A 24,892-nucleotide genomic window follows, 5' to 3' on the forward strand; every position below is an offset into this window, starting at 1 on the left:
CGCTCTGGTCTTGTAGTGTTTAGGGGTGCTCATAACGTGTTAGCCTGTGTTGATACCCGATTGTTCGGCCGGTGTAGAAGGGGTCGGGCCGGGAGCTCCTTCAGCACACGTCTTTACCCGGCCATGGCTAAGCCACGCCCCCCAGTGCATATTATTTTATCACTGATCACTGTATTGGTGTCACTTGTCCCAAAAAAAAAAAAAAAGTGTCACTTAGTGTCCGATTTGTCCGCCGCAATGTCTCAGTCCTGCCACAAGTCAAAAAAATGTAATACATAAAAATTCCATAAAAATATCCTATAGTCTGTAGACGCTAACTTTTGCGCAAACCAATATACGCTTATTAGGATTTTTTTTTTTTTTTTCAACCAAAATTGTCAGTCTTTTTATTTATAGCGCAAAAAATAAAAAACTGCAGGAGGTGATCAAATACCACCAAAATAAAGCTATATTTGTGGAGGAAAAAAAAGAACACCAATTTTATTTGTGTACAGCGTTGCATGACTGCGCAACTGTCAGTTAAAGTAATGCAGTGCCGTATCACAAAAAAATGGCCTGGTCATGAAGCGGGGTAAACCTTCCAGGGCTGAAGTGGTTAAGGCAGATATTTTCTCAGAGCTTCATATCCTGCTCTACTTTGGTGATGAGCGCCCCATTCTGCCCAGATCACTGCCACTCTCCCTCACGACCTTTCCTCTCTGCTCTAGGCAGCCCCGAATTCTGTGTCTAGCAGTGCTCCTGTGAACTGGTTGATTGTTTCTTTTTCAAAGTACTTCAACAAACATCAAGTCAAGTCTGCTGCTCATTATGGCATTCACAAAATGGCCCTTCTTTCCCATTCTGTTTGGTGGCCATCTCTCAGAGAAGATGGTATGGCCTATGTCAGTGCCTGAAAGACCTGCGAACAGTTAATGTCTGGCAGGACTAAGCCTTTTGACCTACTCTTAACACTACCTGCCACGAAATGTCTGTGGACCTCTCTCAATAGATTTCATAGCCAATGTATCTCCATCCATGGGCAAGGCTGCCATCTGGTTGACAGTGGACCACTTTAGCAAGATGGCCTATTTTGTGGAATTATTCAAGCTGCCTTTTGTCAAACAACTCTATACCCTTTTCATACTAGAAATGGTCAGGCTCCATGGCATTTCAGTAAACTTTCTGACTGAAGATCTCAATTCATCTCTTGTTTTTGGAACGCCTTCTGTCCTCAGCTGTTAATTGACCTATTTGTCTATTCTGCATATCTCCTGCAATCTAATGTGCAAGCAGAGCACACTAACCAGTCACTAGAAGGCTTTCTCCACTGCTTCATCTCTGACAAGCAAAGGCTCCATGCAGACTTGGCTTTAAAAAAAAAAAAAACACACCAGTTCCTTATATAGGAGCGTTTTTGTACAGGTTTAGGCTCGTTTTAGGAGTATATTTAGCGCTTTTTCTGCCAGAAAACTCCAATCAAAAAGGCAAACCAGAAGGGGTTTTTTTCCTGCCTCTATACGCTGAGCCTAAAATATGCCTCTAAACGTTCTAATGTGCATGGACACATAGGATAACATTGAGCTGCTTTTACTGGCAAAACACAACTCCGGTAGAAGCAGCCAGTGTCCATGGACCCTGAATGGGCCTCTTTTCACCCGTGGGCAGAATTTGCTATTACTATCTGACACACTCTTGTGGGGTTTCACCCTTCCTTTGTGTTTATGGCCTCCAACTCCTGGCCTAATCCCTGTTTTCTCTCAATTCTAATTTCCCAGAGGTCAACAAGCTTGAGGACCAATGTTCAGCTACTCCCACCTTCAAGGTTAGTGATTTGACATGGCTCTAAATCTACAATTTCTCTCTCTCTGGCTTTAGGGTTTCTGATTTGTGTTCTGCTTTCTGGTTCCTGCAGTCACACCTTGCCTTGTCGTGGATTGCTACTGTTGCTTAACGCCTTGCCTGTATATTGACTGTTCTACCGATTGCCGCCTGCCCTAAACCTTACTTGGATAAAGAACCTTCCCACTGCCTGCTGCTAACCAGTCCTGACCATTGTAAACTTGGTAACCTGCCAGCCACTTGTCCTCATCACTCCTATATATGGTACCGGCCTTGAACCATTTCATCATGAAGCAATCTGACACACGGTACGTGAACTTTCTCTTTAAGGGTTGCTGTTCCAGTCCTGTGGGCATTCTAAGTAGTGGCAGACATATTAGCCTTAAGAGAAAGATGGCTGCTATAGGTAAAACTGCACACAAAATTGGAAATTTGATATTTCCCAAAATGTATAAAAAAAAAAAAAGGTTCAGATTATATATACTCCCCCCCCTCCCCCCCAAGCTTTATTTTCACTGCCAACTGAGCGCCTTGCTACAACAATTAGTCAAACATCTAATATTAGGAGCTATGTAAGGTCCAATAGGGAAGGCAAAAAACCCTGTATGCAGATGGCACCAGGCACCACTTGCTTATGCTTTCATTATTTGCACTGGCAATTGAGCCCCTTGCTGCAGCTATTAGTCAAACAAAAGATAGGGACAGCAAATCCCAAGTCCATGTAAAGATCTTTATTGCTACATAATGGTAAGTTAAAACGAGGAAGCGTTTCGGCATATAGCCTTGATCACAGCACATTACAAAATGAAAGACAGACCGTATATATTACAAACTCCACCCCTATGTGGGAGGGGTAATGACAATTCTACCATTGTTCAATTATAAACAAAATACAGGTATATTACAGAAAAGAAATGGCACTGGGTTATTGGCAGGGAAAGAGTATTAAGCAAAAACCAGGAAAAACTAAATATACCAAAATTGCATGCAATAAAAATGCACCAAATATCATAATCAGTGTTAGTACATGAAGAAAAGAAAAAAGGAAAAAAGAAAATCAACAAAATAATCAGAAAGTTAATTCAAAAGGACTAAACATAATAAAATGTGCAATTACCTGAAAAAGAGATCCACATCCCATTTAGAGTTTAAAATGGCAGGGATCCTTGTTCTTAAAGTGAAAATCCACTATACTTCTTTCGAGAAGCCCGTAGAGGAGAACACCTCCATGAGGAAGTTTTATTTTTTTTTTTAACCCCTTTCCAATCCAATAAACACAAAATAAATCCATATTGCCAGCATGTACATGTTTGAAATGTTTGGAAACTTCTTGTCACTAGAGTGAGTAGCACCATTATAATGTTCATGGATTCTGACCCGAAGGGACCTAGAAGTGCACACCACATTCTGAAGTGCACAAATAGTGTATTTTAAAACATAAACCACATTGTTGGTACAATTGATAAAGTCATGAATAGGGAACTCTTTGTCCATGGATCAGGAAACAGTTTTAGGACTTCTACTATGCTTATCACAGCGGCAGGTTTTTAAGCCACAACAAAAAGAACCACTGGTATTGAGCAGTTGTAACAATATCGTTGGAAAAGGCGGGGGGGGGTGGTTGCCAAGGGTATTAGCACGCCTACTGGAGAACCTACAAGCACTCGGACAAGTGTGGTTTGTCTGCTGACAATCCAGGGAAGCAAAGGGCCATTCAGTGATTGATGCTTCCTGCCATGCAGAAGATGAAGGGCATCCAGGTGCAGAGCCCTCACTCTTCAGTCTGGAGACCACCAGTTGAGAAGAGACAGTGGCAATGCATCATCTCTACAGAAGAGTAGCGTACTCAGCATTGTCCAGTGTAGGGACCAGGCTGCTTAACGTGTCACGCAGAAAGCTTTTAAACCTTCACAAATGAAGCTCTACAACATCCAAGTGATGTCAGATGAAGACCAAGTCAGAATACAACTTACAAATGGATTCCCTGACACAGCAGGAACCAGACTGAAACCACAGATCTGGAAACACCAGCAAGTGGAGTCAGTCCTCCATAGGTGGGGAGAAAAAAGCACCCTATCCACCCCAAGAGACTGTACGGTTGCACCTGCGACTTCTTGGTTCAGAGAGACCATTTGTAGGTCTCTACCTTAACCTAGGCCAAAAGACAGAGGGGGAGGCTGAAAAGGACTGAGTCAACAACAAGCGGGTAGAAGATGCTTGGGGTACTGATTAAAGCGGAGTACCACCCATTTAAAAGTCAGCAGCTACGAAAAGTGTAGCTGCTGACTTTTAACAGACACTCGCCTGTCCCACGGTCCAGCAATGTGGGTGCACGAAGCCTCGCTTCTCTCCCCCTCCTCTCCGCGGCACCGGCATTGTAACTGGGCGCTCAGCTGTGACTTCACAGCCGGGCGCGAGCTGCGCATTGTGAATGGATGGGCAATCTTCTGGGACCTGTGATGAAGATTGCAGAGAGGGAGGGGGGGAGAGGTGAACCTCCTTCCGGCTCCGCTGCGCCAGGGGCGGAAGTGAGAGCTGAGTGCCTGTTAAAACTGGGTACCCGCTTCCCCCCCCCAAAAAAATGACATGCCAAATGTGGCATGTCAGGGAGTCACCAGTACTTAAAATGGAAGTTCCATTTTTATGTGAAACCTCTCTTTAAAACACCCTATAAGTCCTATAAGGGGAAGGGAAAAATTTTCCTGACATGAATGGATCAAATAACCCACAGGGAGTGGACTTTAGTGAGCATATAAGATGAACATATAAAATATTTTAAGCAACAGACAGCATGGATTCATAAAAGACAGAAGTTGTTAAATATGATTTCTTTTTATGAGCGGGCAAGTAAAACCTTGGACAGAGGTGTGGCTCTGCATGTGGTATACTTCTATTTTGCAAAAGCCTTTGACACAGTTTCCCACACATAGCCAATGTGTAAGGTAATATCTACAGGCTTGGAAAGGATTTGTAAATGGATAGAACACTGGCTAAAAAACCAAAATTCAGAGAGTAGTGGTTAATGATTTTTAGGCCCCTTTCATACTTGTGCGACCTGAAATGCCTGTGTAATCTTGAGGTCTATGGACCTCAAGCCACATCAAAGTTGGACCAAAGTAGTGCAGGGACTACCTTGAAGTCCCACAGATATGAACAATACTCATTGGAAATTATGGGGTAGGACTTGTCATGTGACTTTGCAGTTCCAAGTCGCAGACCAAGTCATACACAAGTGTAAAAGCGGCCTTACTCTGAATGGTCTAAGGTCATCAGTGGTGTACCCCAAGGTTCAGTGTTGCGACCATTACTTTTTCTTATATTTATAATTGATATATGGTCTGGGATTAAAAGTACCATTATAGTCTTTGCAGATAACACCAAGCTATGCAGTGGAATAACATTCTCACATGATGTCACCAATTTACGACCTAAGCCGACCTCAATGTGCTGTGTAATTTGGGCAACTATGTGGCAGATAATGTTGATAAATGTAAAGTTATGCACTTGGGGGCTAAGAATATGCATGCATCATACATACTAGGGGAAGTACAACTGGGGGAATCGATGGTGGAGAAGGATCTGAGTGTTTTGATAGATCAGAAGCTTAATAGCATGCATTGCCAAGCTACAGTTTCCAAAGCGAGCTAAATCCTTGTATTGAGAGGTATGGACTCCACAGAGAGATATCATTGTACCCCGGTACAAATTAGTAAGGCTTCATCTGAAATATGCAGTTCAGTTTTGGGCACCAGCGCACAAAAATGATATTGGGGAACTGAAAGTGCAGAGAAGAGCAACCAAACTGATAAGAGGCATGGAGAAGCTCAGCTATGAGGAAAAATTAGGGGAACGGAATTTTTTCTCTTGAGAATTGGAGATTAAGGGAGGGGTATGATCAACATGTACAAAAATACATAAGGGGTCCATATAGTGAACTTGGTGTTGAGTTTTTCACTTTAAGGTCATCACAGAGAACAAGGGGGCACTCTTTACGTCTGGAGGAAAAGAGATTATCTCCAAATACGGAAAGGTTTCTTCACAGTAAGAGCTGTAAAAATGTGGAATAGACTCCCTTAAGAGCTGGTTCGGTCCAGCTCAGTAGATTGCTTTAAAAAAGGCCTGGATTATTTCCTAAATGTACATAATATAACTGGATACTAACATTTCTAGGTAAAGTTGATCTAGGGATCATCAAATGGTCTCTCAGGGTTGCAGGAAGAAATTTTTTGCCCCCGCTGGAGCAAATTGGATCATGCTTTGCTGGGGTTTTTTTTTTTTGCCTTCCTCTGCATCAACTGTGGATATAGGATTGTGTATATGGGATTGCAAGTTTTTTTTTTATTGGTTGAACTAGATAGTCTTTTCAACAAGACTATGTAACATCCATTCTCATCTGCGGTTGACCCACAGCTACCAACAGTAGAAACTTGTGAAGACTGATCCAGACGAAGATTGCAGGTGTAAGACCATTTAGAAGTGTTTGTACTGCATGAATCCAGAAACCTGACCCTCTTAAAAGGGAAAGTGATCTGCGCGTTCTACAATGGGGATGCCAACAAATGATACTAGGGTGGACATAAGGGTCAGGAAAGTGCTAAGGGGCAGTTGAAGGAGATGCCAAAAAAACCACAAAGATTTAGCCTGTGAGCTACAGAAGAGTGACTTGAGCCCTCAAATGCTGAGAAGGTAAACTACCCAAGAACCAACCTGGATGAACAAATAGCCTGCCCCCCTCCACACTTGAAGAGTAGGGTGGACCTTCACACAGAGGGGCCTATCAGAGGGCTTAGCTGATTTCTAGCTTTGCGCTCCATGGCCTGAGTAGGAGGTAAGCTTTAAGTGTCTAAATGTACTTACTGCTGAAGGGTGGGATTCCTCTACCCCCTCCATAGTCCTCATGCATTAAAGTGATTGTAAAAGATCACCTTGTAAAACAACCCATTCAGTTTAAAATAGAAAATGAAGGCAAAACATTTTTGCATAGATATAAAAATACATTATAAATGCCTTTTTTCCTTTTGTTTACCACATTCAATCTGTTCTAAGCTGCATAAGAGCTAGGGGAGGAGAAGTAGCAGTACACGGAGCTTCCCAAGGAATAGCTGTGCAGCAGAGACATGTCAAGGACAAGTCTGAGGAGAGTGCTCGAGTTCCGAGCATAGCTAGAGAACTGACCATGTGTTCCCCTGCTTAGTGTGGTTAGTTTTTATTAGGAGAGCAGAGGAAGTGGCAGGAACACCAGTAATTTTACATAAAGGAAGCATACAAAGAACAAGATACCTTCTCATACAAGTACCTGGTACAGCAGGCACATATCAAGAATATGATGTTTTGGGGTAAAAAAAAAAAAAACACTTTAAGGCATGAACACACTTCAGGGATGTGTGGTGTCAAGAGCAATGCCAAAAAGACTTCCTACAAAGGGTAACCGTGTCTGAAGCTCCTTGGGCACTTCATTAGCACAACAAGCACATGGCCAGCGTGCCCTATGCTTGTAATAAGCCATCACAACTAAAATCAAAATGCTTCAGACATTTACTTCAACCACTCTATGAAATAGGGGCTTACCCAGCAGTGGAGGGATTTCCTTTGAAAGAATCCACCCATTCTGACAGATTTAAAGCGGGGGTCCACCTATCGTTTTTTTTTTTTTTTTTTTTTGAGTTCATTCACAAACTTTTCTTCTCAGCATTACATACTCACATATTGTGTGTAATATGTCCGCCTGTGTCAGATTTCGTCGGAAAGAATAACTTATATTATTCACTGCAGGCGGTTTCCATCTTCATTGTGGGCATTTGAAGCCCACAAGCATTTATTTCCTGGATGTGGTGAATGCTGTGCTCCCAGCATTCACCGCTCGTTCCCGCACATGCTCAGTGGCATCCTGGGAAGCCTGAGACTAGCTCCCAGGAGTCTGGGAGAGGCTAGAAACACGCCTACTCCCACGGGAGGAGAACCAGGAAGTGCAAAGAAGAATAGAAAAATAAAAAGGTAATTACGGCGATTTAAATTTTTTTAAACGGCATGTCAGCATCTAGGCAATGAAGAGAACACATACAGATATTGTTCAAAATTTGGGTGGAACCCCGCTTTAAGTTACTACAAACACAGAACAGAGCCAAGCCAGGTAATTCAAAGTGGGTTCTAAGGTGGGAATTTAAAGGGGTTGTAAACCCTTGTTATTTTTCACCTATGCATTAAGGTGAAAAAACTTCTGGCAGTGGCAGTGACGGACCACCCCCCCCACCCCACCCCCCCTTTGGGAAAAAGTCCACCGGAGCCAACACAAGGTCGGACTGTCCGGCGGACCAAGTATGCCGGAAAGGCTGCTCGTGTGTACGCGGCATTTTAATCACTTTAACTGTCAGGTGGTAAACCTGTTAATTGGGATCATTGGCGCATCTATGATAGTTTATAAAATTGGCCATCAAAAGGGAAAGGCGACAGTCACTGTAGGCAGGCAGTGGAAGACAACTGGAGATCGACAAAGTGTAGCAGGAGCAGCAGCAGGGTGATGCTTTCCTCCAGGCTGAATGGCAAAAAAGAGCACAAAGTACAGCACAGCTCTCCATCCAGCTAATGAAATCAGAATATGGCCAACATTGCTATTTGCCAGTAGATGACCAGCCATTCTCGCTGCGTGTTCTAGGACAGGGTCACAATTGGGGATGTGCCACGGCTCTGGACTTGAAAAAGCACCCCACACACACAACACAAAAGTCTGAAAGGCACCACAATGCAGAGCCTAGTCTAGCCATACACATCCAGTTCAGTGGGGTCTGGGTACATCCTTGGGAAGTGGATATACAGTCCAAAAAAAAACATGTAGCATAGAGTTCCAGTGCTGCCAAAGAGGATAATTTGCCAATGCTGACTGACAAGCAAATGGTGAGACGTAGACGGTTAGAGTCAGAGTCAAACTGGTGCTAGTTGTAGGGTTTTTTGCGTTATAAACATGAGGCAGCAGGAGCAAAATTCAAAGAAGTACGATTATCCCCTTAAAAAAAAAAAAAAATAATAATTCGGATTTTTGGATTAAAATAAATGTTTTCGATTTTTTTCAAATTTTAATAAAATGCTTTGAGTAAAAATCTAAATCTAAAGTTTATTCAGCATGAAATGGAGCTTAGTTATGTAGCATAAGGCTGTATATTCTGCAATATTTACATTTTTGGTAAACTCCTTAAATGAATCCAAGCTCTGCAAGCTGAGATAACATACACTGCATCACACAATTTCAAAGTAACCATAAAAAAAAAAAAATCCCAAAGTTCAGGAATATTCCTTTATCCCATTGTAATCGGTTCTGCTCTCGCTGTTTTATTAATCTGACAGCTTATTATTCTAAATAAAACCTTCATTTTGTTTGCAAATATTAAAGATTCTAACTACCAGCAAGAATAAGTCCTTGTGGAAAGAGAAAAATATCCTGGACGGCCTCACACCATAGAAGACATCTTGATATGAAGAAATTGATATTTATAGCTATGAATAAGCGCCATGATGGGGCGTGAAACATGTTAGCTATCTTTCCTGTTCCTCCCTGTACATGAGGTGACTGCATTTGGATTTTATTTCTTCATATCATAAAGATGTCTTCTATGGTGTGCGGCCGTCCAGGATATTTTTCTCTTTCCACAAGCTTGTGCAAAGCCAGCACCTGTGAGTTCCATTAGGGCGGGTGTCTTGATACGGATTTGAGAGATTGGAGCGGCAATCTTTTGCTTAAGAATAAGTTCTTACATTTAAAGAGCACCTGTCATTTCAGATCCATCATGGCAGCGCCTGTTAGCGGGCATCCACTCACCTGCTGCCGCCACGTCCCTCACCTTGTTGTGTCACTGCCATCCCATTAAAGTAAATGGGACTGTCGGATAGTCAACAGCGGGTTCGAGGAGGAGACGCTGCAGGACAGAGATGACAGCTGCTCTTTAAAAATTATGATTTAAATCAACTTGATTTAAATCAAATCCACCATGAGAAGTACAGCCAAAGCTCATCTGGCTGTACTTCTCCTGTGTAATACAGGAGTGCAATTCGTTCTGCACTCCTGTGACCCATTTTCAGCAGGTTGAAGCCTGCTGTCATCACAGGTCTAGCTTGGGCTAGATTGCAACAAAGTCAGGATCCACCCAACTCAGCAAGCCACTGAGAGCCTAAGCCGGCTGCTCACGCCCCCTCCACAGACCAGCACTGCACACAGTTTTTGATAACTCGGTTCTCAACCTTAGAGCCAGGGGGAAGATGCAGCATTCTCCTAGATCAGTATGATTTTTTTTTTTTTTTTTTACTTTTGCTTTAACCCCTTGCCGACCGCCCCACGTACATTTACTGTGGGGCAGCAGCTCCTCTGCAAAGAATCACCTACCTGTACGTGATTCTACACTTCCGGGTCGGGGGCGTGCACAGGCGCTGCTGCTGACCCGCTCTGATTGGACAGAGTGGGAGCCAATCAGTGGGCGATTGTTTGAGGTTCTGTGATGAGAGAAGGCAGTGATCTTGTGTTTCTGCCAAGCAGAAACACGGATCTCTGCCTTCCCACAGTAGAAGCACCCCCACACACAGTTAGCAAGCACTCCCTAGGAACACATTAAACCCTCTGATCACCCCTGTTAACCCCTTTCCTGCCAGTGTCATTAGTACGGGGACAGTGCATATTTTTTAGCACTAATCACTGTATTAGTGTCACTGGTCGTCAAAAGTGTCAGTTACAGTGGATATAAAAAGTCTACACACCCGTTAAAATGTCAGGATTTTCTGTGAAAAATAAAAATATGAGTCGAAGCTAAATTTCAGAACTTTTTCCACCTTTAACCACTTCAGCCCCGGAAGAATTTACCCCCTTCCCGACCAGAGCGTTTTTTGCGATTTGGCACTGTGTCAATTCAACTGACAATTGCGCGGTCGTGCGACGTTGTACTCAAACAAAATTGACGTCCTTTTTCCCCACAAATAGAGCTTGCTTTTGGTGGTACTTGATCGCCTCTGTGTTTTTTTTTATTTTTTGCGCTAAACAAAAAAAAAAACAAAAAAACAAAAACAAAGAAGAAGAGCGACAATTTTCAAAAAAAAAAAAAACACACACACCCCACACCACAATACTTAGTACTTTTTCCTATAAATATATATTCCCATTTTTTTTAAAAAGCAATTTTTTTCTCAGTTTAGGCCGATCTGTATTCTTCTACATATTTTTGGTAAAAAAAAAAATTGCAATAAGCGTATATTCATTGGTTTGCGCAAAAGTTATAGTGTCTACAAAATAGGAGATAGATTTATAGCATTTTTATTATTTTTTTTTTTTTTTTTTTACTAGCAAAGGCGGCGATCTGCGATTTTTATCATGACTGACATTATGGAGGACACATCAAACAATTTTGACACCTTTTTGGAACCATAATACAGCGATCAAAAATGCATTGATTACTGTAAAAATGTCACTGGCAGTGAAGGGGTTAACACTAGGGGGCGGTGAAGGGGTTAACTGTGTTCCCTGGGAGGCGATTCTAACTGAAGGGGGAGGGGACCAACTAGAGGAAGTGACGGATCATGGTTCCTAGCCAATAGGAACATGTGATCTGTCACTCCTGTCAGAACAGAACAGGGACATGTGTGTTTACACACACGTCCCTGTTCTGTGTCTCCTGCTCACGATCACTAGTGGCTGGTGGTCATCGCTACCATTGGCCACGAGCACCGGCAACCCTGCTGTGCAGTGGGCGCGCACCTGCTTTCCGGACCCTGCGAGCCGACGTATAACTACGTGGTTTCGCGCAGGGGGAGCCAACCTGCCGCAGTACAACTGCGGCGACTGGTCCGAAAGCTGTTAACCACGCTGCAAGCTCACTTTATCGGCATCAGCGGGGGAGCCGTCGGGAGCGGCGGAGGCGATCGGGTGCTCTTCCAGGCTTGGTATGGAGACGAGTGAGGGGGAAGATGGCCCACACCCGTCTCTACACCATTGCAGGGCGGAAGCGGTGTCAAATCGCAACATTTTTATTTTTTTTAAATGGACATTTAATTTTTTTTTTTTTGCATCTTAGTGTAAAATAGGAGATCTGAGGTCTTTTTGACCCCAGATCTTATAGTTAAGAGGTCCTTTCAAGCTTTTTTTTTCTTTTACAAGGGATGGTTACATTCCTTGTAATAGGAATAAAAGTGACATTTTTTTTAATATAACAGTGTAAAAATAAAAAAGGTAACATAAATAAGAGAAAAAAAAAAAAAATTTAAAAAACGTGCCCGCCCCGCCGAGCTCACGTGCAGAAGCGAACGCATACGTGAGCAGCACCCGCATATGAAAACGGTGTTCAAATCACACGTGATGTATCGGCACGATCTGAAGAGCGAGAGCAAAAATTCTAGCCCTAGACTTCCTCTGCAACCCAAAACATGCAGCCTGTAGAATTTGTTTTTTAAAGTCGCCTATGGAGATTAAGAGTAAAAGTTTGTTGCCATTCCACGAGCGTGCTAACTTTACTGTTGTCTTATTTTTTAATTCAAAAAAAGTGTATTTTTTCCAAAAAAAGTGTGCTTGTAAGACCGCTGCGCAAATACAGTGTGACAAAGTATTGCAATGACCACCATTTTATTCTCTAGGGCAGGGGTGTCGAACTCAAATTCATCAGGGGCCGCATTAGCAGTTTGGTTGCCCTCAAAGGACCGGTTGTATCTGTAGGACTATGTATCCACTCTAGAGGCGCGCTACATACAGAGTGCCGGGTTCAGGAGCGCGCTACGTACAGAGTGCCGGGTTCAGGAGTATGCTATGCACAGTGTGCAATATCTCATTTCCACCCCTCCTCCTGGGTTCCTTTCCCTATAGGTCTTATTTCACCATCACTTCAAAATTGTCAGCACAAAGTGAATCGCAATTTTGCTTTTGAACGCTAGATATAAACACATTGAAATATGCTACCTTCATTAAGTCTTGGGCAATTTGGATGGACAAATGCAAGTCCTTCCTAAGTGTAACTAAGTGATGATGACTGTGGTGCCCTCACTGATAGTAAATGTAATAGATTCCTTACCTGTATTCAAGAATTATCACAGATGGATATTTGGGACCAGTGCTGTATTTTGAGTTCAAATTTGTTGTACTCTTTGTAAAACCAATTAAAATTAATGATGGGAAAAAAAAAAAACGTCAGCACAGCATCTCTTCAACAAGTCCTCAAAAAGCCTGCCCTCAGCTGGATTGCGGGGCCGACCGCACATGCGCTCAGCTCACCAAAAAAGCTGGCGCCGCTGAAAGGACTAAGGAGGAGAAAGCGGGAGTTGTTTATTCTTGTCTCCTTGGAGACCGACAGGCATCGCATGCACTGTCACAAGCCGGCGCCGCTCGCTGGACTGAGGGGGAGGATGTTTACTCCCGGGAGACTTGGCAGTGAGAGAAACGAACAGGTTCAGCCGGAGGCCACTCAGCAAGGCCTGGCGGGCCGGATTCGGCCCGCGGACCTTGTGTTTGACACCTGTGCTCTAGGGTGTTAGAAAAAAAATATATATATAATGTTTGGGGGTTCTAAGTAATTTTCTAGCAAAAAAAAAAAAAAAAACTGTTTTTAACTTGTAAACACCAAATCTCAGAAAGAGGCTCGGTCCTTAAGTGTTTATTGTGACCTATAAACTGTACAACACAGTTGAAAAACAAACAAATCTTTTGAGGAGGGGGGAGTAAAAATAAAAAAATTATTATAATGTGGTTGCACAAGTGTGCACACCCTCTTATAACTGGGGATGTAGCCGTGTTCAGTATTAAGCTATCGCATTTAAACTCAAGTTAAATAGGAGTCAGTACACACCTGAAAAGTGCCTCGGATAAACCCCAAATAAAGTTCAGCTGTTCTAGTAGGTCTTTCCTGATATTTTCTTAGTCGAATCCTACAACAAAAGCCATGGTCCGCAGAGAGCTTCCAAAGCATCAAAGGGATCTCATTGTTAAAAGGCATCAGCCATGAGAAGGGTACAAAATTTCCAAGGCATTAGATATACCATGGAACACAGTGAAGACAATCATGTGGAGAAAATATGGCACAACAGTTACATTACGAAGAACTGGATGTCCCTCCAAAATTGATAAAAATTGGTCAGGGAGGCTGCCAAGAGGCCTACAGCAACATTAAAGTAGCTGCAGGAATATCTGGCAAGTAATGGTTGTGTGGTACATGTGACAACAATCTCCCGTATTCTTCATATGTCTGGGCTATGGGAGTACAGTGGAAGCCTTATCTTATAGAAAAAAGGGGAAAGGATTCCCAAATAATTCATCAATGAGAAACAGCCGGTAGTAATCAAAATTATTTAAAAGTTTAATGTTCAATTCCACATAGACACTAGAAACAGTAAAAAATATAAGCCACATCTTACCAAGAAAAACATCCAAGCCCAGCTAAATTTTGCAACACATCTTAAGTCTCCCAAAAGCCTGTGGGAAAACGTGGTCTGATGAAACCAAGGTTGAAATTTTTGGCCTGTAATTCCAAAAGATATGTTTGGTGCAAAAACAAACACTGCACATCACCAAAAGAAACACCATGCTCACCGTGAAGCATTAGGTGGTGGCAGCATCATGCTTTGGGGCTGTTTTTCTTCAGCTGGAACAGGGGCCTTAAGTCAAGATAGAGGGAATTATGAACAGTTCCAAATACCAGTCAACATTGGCACAAAACCTTCAGGCTTCTGCTAGAAACCTGAACTTAAAAAGGAATTTCATCTTTCAGCATGACAACGACCCAAAGCATACTTCCAAATCTAAAAAAGGAATGGCTTCACCAGAAGAGGATTAAAAGTTTTGGAATGGCCCAGCTAGAGCCCAGACCTGAATCCAATTGAAAATCTGTGGGGTGATCTTAAGAACATTTGTGGGGGGGGGGGGACCTACATTCTCTTTGGTTGGCATAGTGGGTAGCACTCTTTTTAGCAGTAAAAAGGGTCACTGGTTCGAATCCCAACCATGACACTACCTGCCTGGAGTTTGCATGTTCTCCCTGTGCCTGCGTGGGTTTCCTCCAGGTACTCGGGTTTCCTCCCACACTCCAAAGACAGGCTGATAGGTTAATTGGCTTCTGTCCAAAATTGGCCCTAGTATATGAATGTGAGCTGGGGACCTTGGATTGTGGTCTCCCTGAGGGAAGGGGCCGATGTGAGTGAGCAATGTATGTGTGGAGCGCTGCATAAATTGACAGGGCTATATGGGTACCTTAAATAAAAATAATAATATAATAGATGAGCATCTTAATGAGTCAAAATGTACAGGGATAGGGACAATTGTGGACACGTACCCACACTTACTCAGGATGAACTGGTGTCTTTATTCAACCTTACTATGTAACTATGAAGAGGGCTGTGCACAGGAGATGCCCTCGCAATCTGACAGATTTGGAGTATTTTTGCAAAGAAGACACCATATATTCTATGATATTGACAAGAAGCATGCCCATTCTAGCTGTGTTGCATGTTACATTATCCTAACCTTCCATTCTGTGTGCTGTACACAACAGGTAGCAAGTACATGACACAGTATTCCAAAGTGCACTACTTCACAATACTTACTCCAATTTCAGTGCATTTGGAAAGTATTCACAGCACTTCACTTTTTCCAAATTTTAGGTTCTGTTACAGCCTTATTCCAAAATGGCTTAAATTCATAATTTTCCTTAAAATTTTTACAAACAATACCCAACAATGACACTGAAAGAAGTTTGTTTGAAATCTCTGCAAATTTAATTTATTAGAAAAAAAAAAAAAAAAAAATCACATGTACATAAGTTTTCACAGCCTTTGCTCAATTCTTTGTTGAAGCACTTTTGGCACAAATTACAGCCGCACGTCTTTTTGAGTATGACGCTACAAAGACTAGCACACCTATTTTTGGGCAGTTTCTCCCATTTTTCTTTGCAGGATCTCTCAAGCTCTATTAGGTTGGATGGGGAGCAATCATTTTCAGATTTCTCCAGAGATGTTCAAATCGGGTTCAAGTCTGGGCTCTGGCTCGGCCACTCAGGGACAATCACAGAGTTGTCCCGTAGCCACTCCTATGTTATCTTGGCTGTGTGCTTAGAGTCGTTGTCCTGTTGGAAGATGAACCTTTGCCCCAGTCTGAGGTCCAGAGCACTCTGGAGCAGGTTTTCAACAAGGATGTCTGTACATTGCTGCATTCATCTTTCCCTCGATCCCGACTAGCCTCCCAGTTCCTACCGCTGAAAAACATCCCCACAGCATGATGCTGCCACCACCATGCTTCACTGTAGGGATGGTATTGGCCAGGTGATGAGCGGTGCCTGGATTTCCTCCAGACATGGCCAAAGAGTTCAATATTTGTTTCATCAGACTAGAGATTTTTGTTTCTCATGGTCAGAGTCCTTCAGGTGCCTTTTGGCAAACTCCAGGTGACTGATGTGCCTTTTACTGAGGAGTGGCTCCTGTCTGGCCACTCTACCATACAGGACAGATTGGTGGAGTGCTGCAGATATGATTGTTCTTATAGAAGGTTCTCCTCTCTCCACAAAGAAACTATGGAGCTCTGTCAGAGTGATCATCGGGTTCTTAAGTCACCTCCCTGATTAAAGAAAAAAATAAAAAAAAAAATAAAACCACAGCACCCGTGGTTGTTCCTTCAGAGCGCATGCGCCAGTGATGTCACTGGCTGCATGCAATGAAAATCTCTCCTAAAGGTTTAGGAGATATTTTCACTACCTATAGGTAAAGCCTATAATAAGTCTTACCTATAGGTAAAGAACAGCAGAGGAAGTTTACTTCCTCTTTAAGGCCCTTCTCCCCCGTTTGCACAGTTTGGCCTAACGGCCCGCTCCAGGAAGAGTATTGGAGGTTCCAAACTTCTTTCATTTAAAGATGGAGGCCACTGTGCTCATTGAGACCTTCAATGCTGCAGAAATGTTTCTCTACCCTTCCCCAGATCTGTGCCGCAATACAATACTGTTGCGGATGTCTACAGACAATTCCTTGGAATTCATGGCTTGGTTTGTGCTTTGACATGCACTGTTAACTGTGGCACCTTATATAGACAGGTGTATACCTTTCCAAATCATGTCCAATCAACTGAATTTACAACAGATGAACTTCAATCAAGTTGTAGAAGCATCTCAAGGATGATCAGTGGAAACAGGATGCAGCTGAGCATAATTTTGAGGGTAATGTCATCTGTAAATACTTTCGTACAGTATCTCACAAAAGTGAGTACACCCCTCACATTTTTGTAAATATTTTATTAGATCTTTTCATGTGACACTGAAGAAATTACACTTTTGTAACAATGTAAAGTAGTGAGCGTACAGCTTATATAAAACTGTGTATATTTGCTGTCCCTTCAAAATAACACACAGCCATTAATGTCTAAACTGCTGGCAACAAAAGTGAGTACACCTCTAATGGAAAATGTCCAAATTGGGCCCAAAGTGTAAATATTGTGTGTGGCCACCATTATTTTCCAGCGCTGCCTTAACCCTCTTGGGCATGGAGTTCACCAGAGCTTCACAGGTTGCCACTGGTTGCCATGACAATATCACGGAGGTGGTGGATGTTAGAGACCAGCGCTCTTCCACCTTCCGTTTGAGGATGCCTCACAGATGCTCAACCCCTCACCCCTTCAACCTCTGCAGCAATGCTGGCAGCACTCGTACGTCTATTTCCCACAGACAACCTCTGGTTATGACGCTGAGCACGTGCACTCAACCGCTTTGTTCGATCATGGCGAGGCCTGTTCTGAGTGGGACCTGTCCCGTTAAACCGCTGTGTGGTCTTGGCCACCGTGCTGCAGCTCAGTTTCAGGGTCTTGGCAATCTTCTAAGAGCCTAGGCCATCTTTTATGTAGAGCAACAGTTCTTTTTTTCAGATCCTGAGAGTTTTGCCATGAGGTGCCATGTTGAACTTCCAGTGACCAGTATGAGAGAGAGCGATAACACCAAATTTAAAAACACTTGCTCCCCATTCACACCTGAGACTTAGTGTTACAAACGAGTCACATGACACCGGGGAGGGAAAATGGCTAATTGGGTCCAATTTGGACATTTTTACTTAGGGATTTACTCACTTTTGTTGCCAGCGGTTTAGACATTATTGGCTGTGTGTTAAGTTTTGAGGGAACAGCAAATTTACACTGTTATACAAGCTGTACACTCACTGCTTTACATTGTAGCAAAGTGTCATTTCTTCAGTGTTGTCACATGAAAAGATAGATGAAAATATTTACAAAAATGTGAGGGGTGTCCTCTTTTTGTGAGATACCGTACATGTGATTTTTTTTCATTTATTTAGTTTTAATAAATTTGCAGAGTTCAAACAAACGTCTTTCACATTGTCATTATGGGGTATTGTTTGTGCAATTTTGAGGAAAATAATGAAATTTAATCCATTTTGGAATAGGGCTGTAACATAACGAAATGTGGAAAAAGTGAAGCGCTGTGTACTTTCCAAATGCACTGTAGATGGGTTGTGAGCAACATCCACTATTTAGACTCCTTTGCACACAACATTCAAAATAAATCCAATCTTATTAAAACTTTACAATGCTAAATAGGATTTTCTACAGTTTTAAATCTTCAGCTCTCATAAAATACCTAGTGATTCGGCTATTCAAGACCTGGTGCAGGCTCTCAATTGTTTTTTAGTGTTGTGATCATATCCCCAAAAAAAAAAAAAAAAAAAAAAAGACTAGAAGTTGAGGTGGCAAACATTGCAAAGGCATGTTTCACTGTCATCAAGAAACCCAGTTATGAGGAAAAAACTTAAAACAAAATACAAAAAACAGACCATAATTTGTTAAGATTTTTACGTAACAAGCAAGATATTTAAATTCTGAACACATCACTACAGTTTAAAATGAAAAGGGGGCACTTGTGCAGGCTTGCTCCCAACCTGCCTTGCCCGCGTCGGTAGACAGCGCGGCTCAGCCCCGCACCGCCCCCATCACAGAATTTGATTGACAGCAGCAGCAGCCATATCAATCTGCCCAGTGGGGAGGGACAGAGCGAAGAGGTCTGCTGCTCTCATGCACAGCACTGGATTAGGAATGGACTCGGGTAAGTATAAGCAGAACTTTACCCTTAATAACTTGATAAAAAAAATGTTCTTTAGTAAGGAACATACATTCCATGTTAATTATGCTATCAAAATTAGTGTGAGCTGAGCTGTAAACTGCCTGCAGTATTACTCCTGTTTCTTCTTGCTGGAGGCTACCATTTTGCTGAAGCCCAAAGCCCCTGAGCAGCAGTAAATCATAAAGTGCAACTAAACCCATCGATGTAAAGGTTTGGAAAAAAAAAAAAAAAAAGTTATATTCCTGAAATGCTGGGATTGCTAAGTGTTACATTAGCTTGTGCCCTCAACCAAACTCTCAAACCATTAAATGGCTGGTGTAATAACTGATCGAATGTGCAGCATCATGGCCGCTACAGATCAAACAGAAGCAGCTTCCTTGGCTGTAAAGGATAGGAGAGTTTAATTCTGTTTTAAGGCTGTCAGCAGATCGGTCTTTACAAACTCAGCAATGCCTATAGAGAGCAACTGAGCATGTGCAGAGCACAGTATTATTGGATTTTAAACAGTACACGCACTTTTTTTAAAGTTTTACATAGCTATACTTGGCAAAGGGGGCCAGCCTGAAGTGATCTATAGCAGGACCTTATTTTCTGACTAAAGTTCCACATTAATGAACAGAATACATTAGGGTAAAAAAAACCTTAAGGCTTTACAACTTCAATTTGTCCACCCTATCCAAAAATATGTATACACATAAAATATATCTTACCTTGTTCTGCTCATATTTGTAAAGAATTTTTAATGTTTCCATGGCACGGATCATAGATTGCATTGCAGTAAAGATATTCTGAAAAACAAGCTTGGTAAAGCCCTTTTTGTCTTCTTCTGAATAGCCGGTACCATGGATTATTCTCATCTGTTTAATAAATGTGCTCTTCCCACTTTCTCCTGTACCTAGAGCAGAAAAAAAAAAAAAAAAAAATCAGAATTTTCTCATATTTAAGCATATAATAGACTGAAAAGAAGATACAACTGCTTCCAGAGGACATCCATAACAAAAATAAAAGAATACTTAGACCCGAGAGAACCATGCACTATATACGGTTTAAATATTATTCTCCTGTTTAATTATGAACTCAGTAAACCTAATATGGCACCTGTTGTAGGGAAGGGGGAAAAAAGCTCTTAGCCCTTCAATGAAAGAAACACAATTATATTAATCTTCTGTGTAATCCATTCACAGATTCCGTTTTATTCATAGAAAATGTATTAACAGTTTCTATGAACGGAGCAGCTGGGTAGAAAGGGCAGGCATACTTGATGAGTACCTGTTACAGCCCCTTAGTTCCATTATTCCCACGCTTTACCAGGAGATTATGGCAGCAGGAAAGGGGGGTTGGGGGGGGGGGGTGCCTGGGGAGGAAGATTTTAGTTTGTTTGTGGTAAACCTAGGCCATAGCCTGTATTGTCAGGCTAAATGTACCCAAGTTGATCGATCAATCAACTTGGGTTAAACCAGACTGTCAGATTTTACATGCGATTATTGCTAGCAGCTGGTATATCTGCTAGCAATGATCACCATGTTCTCGGAGGAAACATTGGTTCCGTGGGAGGGACCGCTGCCAACCCTCCTCCGATATAGAGTCCCACTCCTGCCGACGAACATCCTCCGATGCTGCGTCCCGCTGATCTGTCCGCGCCAATGTCAAGCATGTCTTAGATAACGATGAGGGCGTGGCTATCGAATAACGTCTTTCAGAGGACCGCCCCCCTGTGACGTTAGCCGATGGCCGCGCCCCCATCGTTATCTAAGACATGCTTGACATCGGCGCGGACAGATCAGCGGGATGCAGCATCAGAGGAGGGTCATCGGCAGGAGCAGGACTCAGCATCGGAAGAGGGTCGGCGGCGGCAGAGGAAGAACACTGGACAAAGAAGACAAGAGAAAGAACAAGAGCGGTAGAAGAAGCCCGGAGGAGGAAGATGCGGCAGAAGATGGAGGGAGACCGGAGGAAGAATCAGGGAAGAAGAAGATATTTAATAAAAGACTTGTCAAACTATCTACTGTATTTCTTCACATTACTTTTTTGGTGAATGGAGGGGGGGCGGGGATCTGGGGACCCCCAGATTCCAATAAGCCCCCCGCCCGTGGACCCCAACAACCACCGGGCAAGGGTTGTTGGGAAGAGACCCTTGTCACCCTCTGACACGGGGGGCAAGGTGCTTTGGGGTGCCCACTCGTCCCCTCCCTTTTCTGACCTTCCAGGCTCTGCATGCTCAGATAAGGGTCTGGTATGGATTTTGGGGGGAACCCCACGCCTTTTTTTTGGGCGTGGGGGGAGGGGGTCCCTCTGAATCCATACTAGACCTAAGGGGGGGGGGGGCCCATGCTGTTATTTTAAAACTTTTTTTTACATTCAGCAGGGAAGCCCGCTGACAGCTGATGACTCATCGGTTGTTAAGGACGCGGAGGCCGGCTTCCCGTCCCCCTCCTTAGCAACCAGCTATATACAGTGTAAAAAAAAAAAAAAAAAAAACCCGGCAAAAACGCGTGTCCAAAACCACGGCAAGCAGCGCAAAAAGCACTGCAGAAATGCTGCAGAGTAACATGCATAGATGTGAATCGAGCCTAAGTGAGGACTTCTTCGCATCAATGCACTACTCATGCAATCACTGGAGATCACAGCTTGCTAGAAGCAGGCACGGCCTACAGAGGGTGAAATTAAACAGGCTAACTTTTCAAGGGTCGCATAAGATCTAATGCAAGCCACATCCATCCGATTACAATAGGTTTTTAAACCACCTTGATAACGTGCATATTAAATTCACCAGCTTCTACAATATTTATTGCAGATATATTTTAATCTGTGATAAATTGGCTAAAAACATTTAAGGCACTCAGTTGCAAACAAACAAAAAATATTATACAAATACAGGTTTTATAAGCTATGTATCAATTACTTTACAACATCAAAGAGGTATTAAACATAAAAGCAACATTATATTGTAGTGTGCTTATTCCTAGATGTGATGGCTGCATTTATTTTATTTTTTTTAGGCCCTTTTATTTTCACCTGGACCAGCAAGTCTGTCTTTGAATAGAATAAGCTGTCCTGCAGATGTAGTTAGAGGGTTGAGACAAAGCATCGCTGACAGGGGTGCTTACAAACTATCAGCTTTTATTTAAGTAAAACCTTTATCGCATGAGGAAAAATAAAACAATTGTTGCTGTAACTGCTTAAAAAGTTAGCTGGAGTTTGGCTTCAATTTGTTTGTGTACATAAATCTGCAAATACAGCTAACATTTCCCTCCTCTCAGATTAACAATGCTGCTGTCCAAAGGTGTCGCAGTGCTCCTTCATCCAGGAGTGAACACACTAATACAGGAGGTGTGCTACTGGCCAGATAACCAGGTGAAATCAGAGGGGGAAAAAAAACTGAGCCTAGATTCACGGTTTGAAATCGTGCAAGTTCAGATTTCAAACTGGCATTTCAGTCCGACTTCGGGGCGATTTGACAGACATCTGTGCGGGTTCATGCACAGATGTCTATTCAAATCACCCCCAAAAGTCGCCAAAAGTAGTGCAGGAACTACTTTTCGGAATCGGGGTGGCATTGCACCAATTCGGACGGCGCCTAGTTGCCGTCCGAGTTGCCTAGAAAATCCAACAACATCCATGAATGCTTTCCAGGCAATTTTCTCTGGCCCCATGAACCACCTCAGTGCCCGTCAGTGACACCAATCAGTGCCCATCCAGTGACACTAGTGTCACCTATCAGTGCCACCTCATCAGTGCAGCACATTAGTGAAGGAGAAAAATTACTTTACAAAATAAAAATAAAAAAAAGTCTCTTCACATTTTTGGTCTTTTTAGCAAAAAATAAATAACCCCAGTGGTGAATAAATACCACCAAAAGAAAGCTCTATTTGCGATAAAAAAAAAAATAGGATTTTTTTAACAGCTTACCTGTAAAATCCTTTTCTTAGAGTACATCGCGGGACACAAAGCTACAGTAATAACTGTATGGGTTATATGGCACCTTCAGGTGATGGACACTGGCACACCCTAAACAGGAGGTTCAATTACCCATATAACCCCTCCCCTTACCGGGAGTACCTCAGTTTTGTAGCAAAGCAATACATGTGTAACCAGAAAGAGCAGGCACCTCTGTGTCCCGTGATGTACTCCAAGAAAAGGATTTTACAGGTAAGCCGTTATAAAAATCCTATTTTCTTTATCGTACATCACAGGACACAGAGCCACAGTAATAACTGTATGGGATGTCCCAGAGCAATGCCACCTGAGGGGAGGGGACACAAACAAAAGTAGGGTGCAATCAGACCTGAGGACCTATACTGCTGCCTGCAGCACACTGCGCCCAAAGGCGATATCCTCACGCCTTCTTACATCCACCTGATAGAATCTAGTGAATGTATGGACTGAAGACCAGGTTGCGGCCTTGCAGATTTGAGCCATGGAGGCTTGGTGATGCACTGCCCACGAAGCACTAACAGGCCTGGTGGAGTGTGCTTTGACCTGAAAAGGTGGAACCTTCCTCTTCAAGGCCATAAGCTTGAATAATTACTTGTCAAATCCATTTGGCAATAGTGGATTTCGATGCTGCCTGTCCTTTCCTAGGACCTTCAGGAAACACGAACAAAACATCTGTTTTCCGAATCTGAGCAGTCGCCTTCAAATAGATCTTGACTGCTCTCACTACATCCAAAGAGTGCAGTGACTTTTCTGCCTTAGAACAGGGTTCTGGAAAAAATTTATTTAAAACTACATGGGCGGCACAGTTGTGTAGTGGATAGCACTTTCACCTAGAAGAAGGGTTGCTGGTTCGAATACCAACCAAAACACTACCTGCCTGGAGTTTGCAGGTTCTCCCTGTGCCTGCGTGGGTTTCCTCCGGGTACTCCGGTTTCCTCCCACACTCCAAAGACATGCTGGTAAGTTAATTGCATCCTGTCTACATTCTGCCTAGTATGTATGAATGTGAGTTAGGGACCTTAGAGTGCAAGCTCCTTGAGGGTAGGGACTGATGTGACTGTACAATGTATATGTAAAGCGCTGCGTAAATTGACGGCGATATACAAGTACCTGAAATAAATAAATATCCTGGTTTAGGTGAAAACCTGAAACCACCTTTGGCAGAAAGCTAGGATGAGGACGCAATACTACTCCATCCTTGTGAACGATTAAATATGGCTCTTTACAAGAAAGAGCCGCCAACTCCGATACCCTTCTTGCAGAAGAAATGGCTACCAGAAAAACTAGCTTCTATGTCAAAAGGACCAAAGGAATATGTTGCATCGGCTCAAAAGGCTGTTTCTGTAATGCCAACAGAACTAAATTCAAGTCCCGAGGGTTCAGGGGTGCCCTAACCGGTGGATTAAGCCGCACGTTACCGCCTGTATAAAGCTTCTGATCAAAGAATGCGAAGCAAGCAGATGCTGAAACAATACTGATAAAGACCGAGGCCTGGCCCTTGATAGTACTCAAGGCCTGTTTCATCTCTAGCCCCATTTGCAGAAAGGCAAGAATTCTACCTATGACATACTTTCTAGGATGCCAACCCCTGGATTCATACCAAGAAACATACGCCTTCCAGACTCTAAAATTAAAAGACTCTGGAAGCTGGCTTCCTTGCATTAATCAAGGTAGGTATCACTGAGCCTGAAAGCCCACGATTCCTTAGAAGGTGGGTTTCAATAGCCGAACCGTTAAATTTAGCGTTTGTAAAGTAGGATGGAACACTGGTCCCTGCGATAGCAGGTCTGGACGTGGTGGTAGGGGCCATCTTTACTATTTCTGCATACCAAGATCTTCTGGGCCACAAGAACTACCGACTTCCTTTCCTGCTTGATCCTGCAAAGAAGTCGAGGTAGCAGCAGAATAGGAGGGAATTCATAAATCAGTGAGAACTGATCCCACAGGGTCACCAACGCATCTGTTCCACATGCGAGGGGATCCCTTGTTCTTGACACAAAGTTGTCAACTTTGTTGTTGAACCTGGATGCAAACAGATCTACATCCGGGATCCCCCATCTTTGCCATATAGCCAGGAAGAT

The 24,892-nt window shown here is 42.9% G+C and overlaps 1 protein-coding gene across 1 annotated transcript in view; it reads right to left on the minus strand.

Annotated features, from left to right (window-relative positions):
* LOC141103824 (guanine nucleotide-binding protein subunit alpha-11) overlaps nucleotides 1-24,892 on the minus strand; it is a 147,187-nt gene that overhangs the window by 54,882 nt on the left and 67,413 nt on the right. The window contains exon 2 of the mRNA XM_073593834.1: nucleotides 19,586-19,770. Within this exon, the coding sequence (XP_073449935.1) occupies nucleotides 19,586-19,770 (185 nt within the window). The remainder of the gene's footprint in view (nucleotides 1-19,585; nucleotides 19,771-24,892) is intronic.

Source organism: Aquarana catesbeiana, linkage group LG01 (genome assembly GCF_042186555.1).
Source record: "Aquarana catesbeiana isolate 2022-GZ linkage group LG01, ASM4218655v1, whole genome shotgun sequence".
Taxonomy (NCBI): Eukaryota; Metazoa; Chordata; class Amphibia; order Anura; family Ranidae; genus Aquarana; species Aquarana catesbeiana.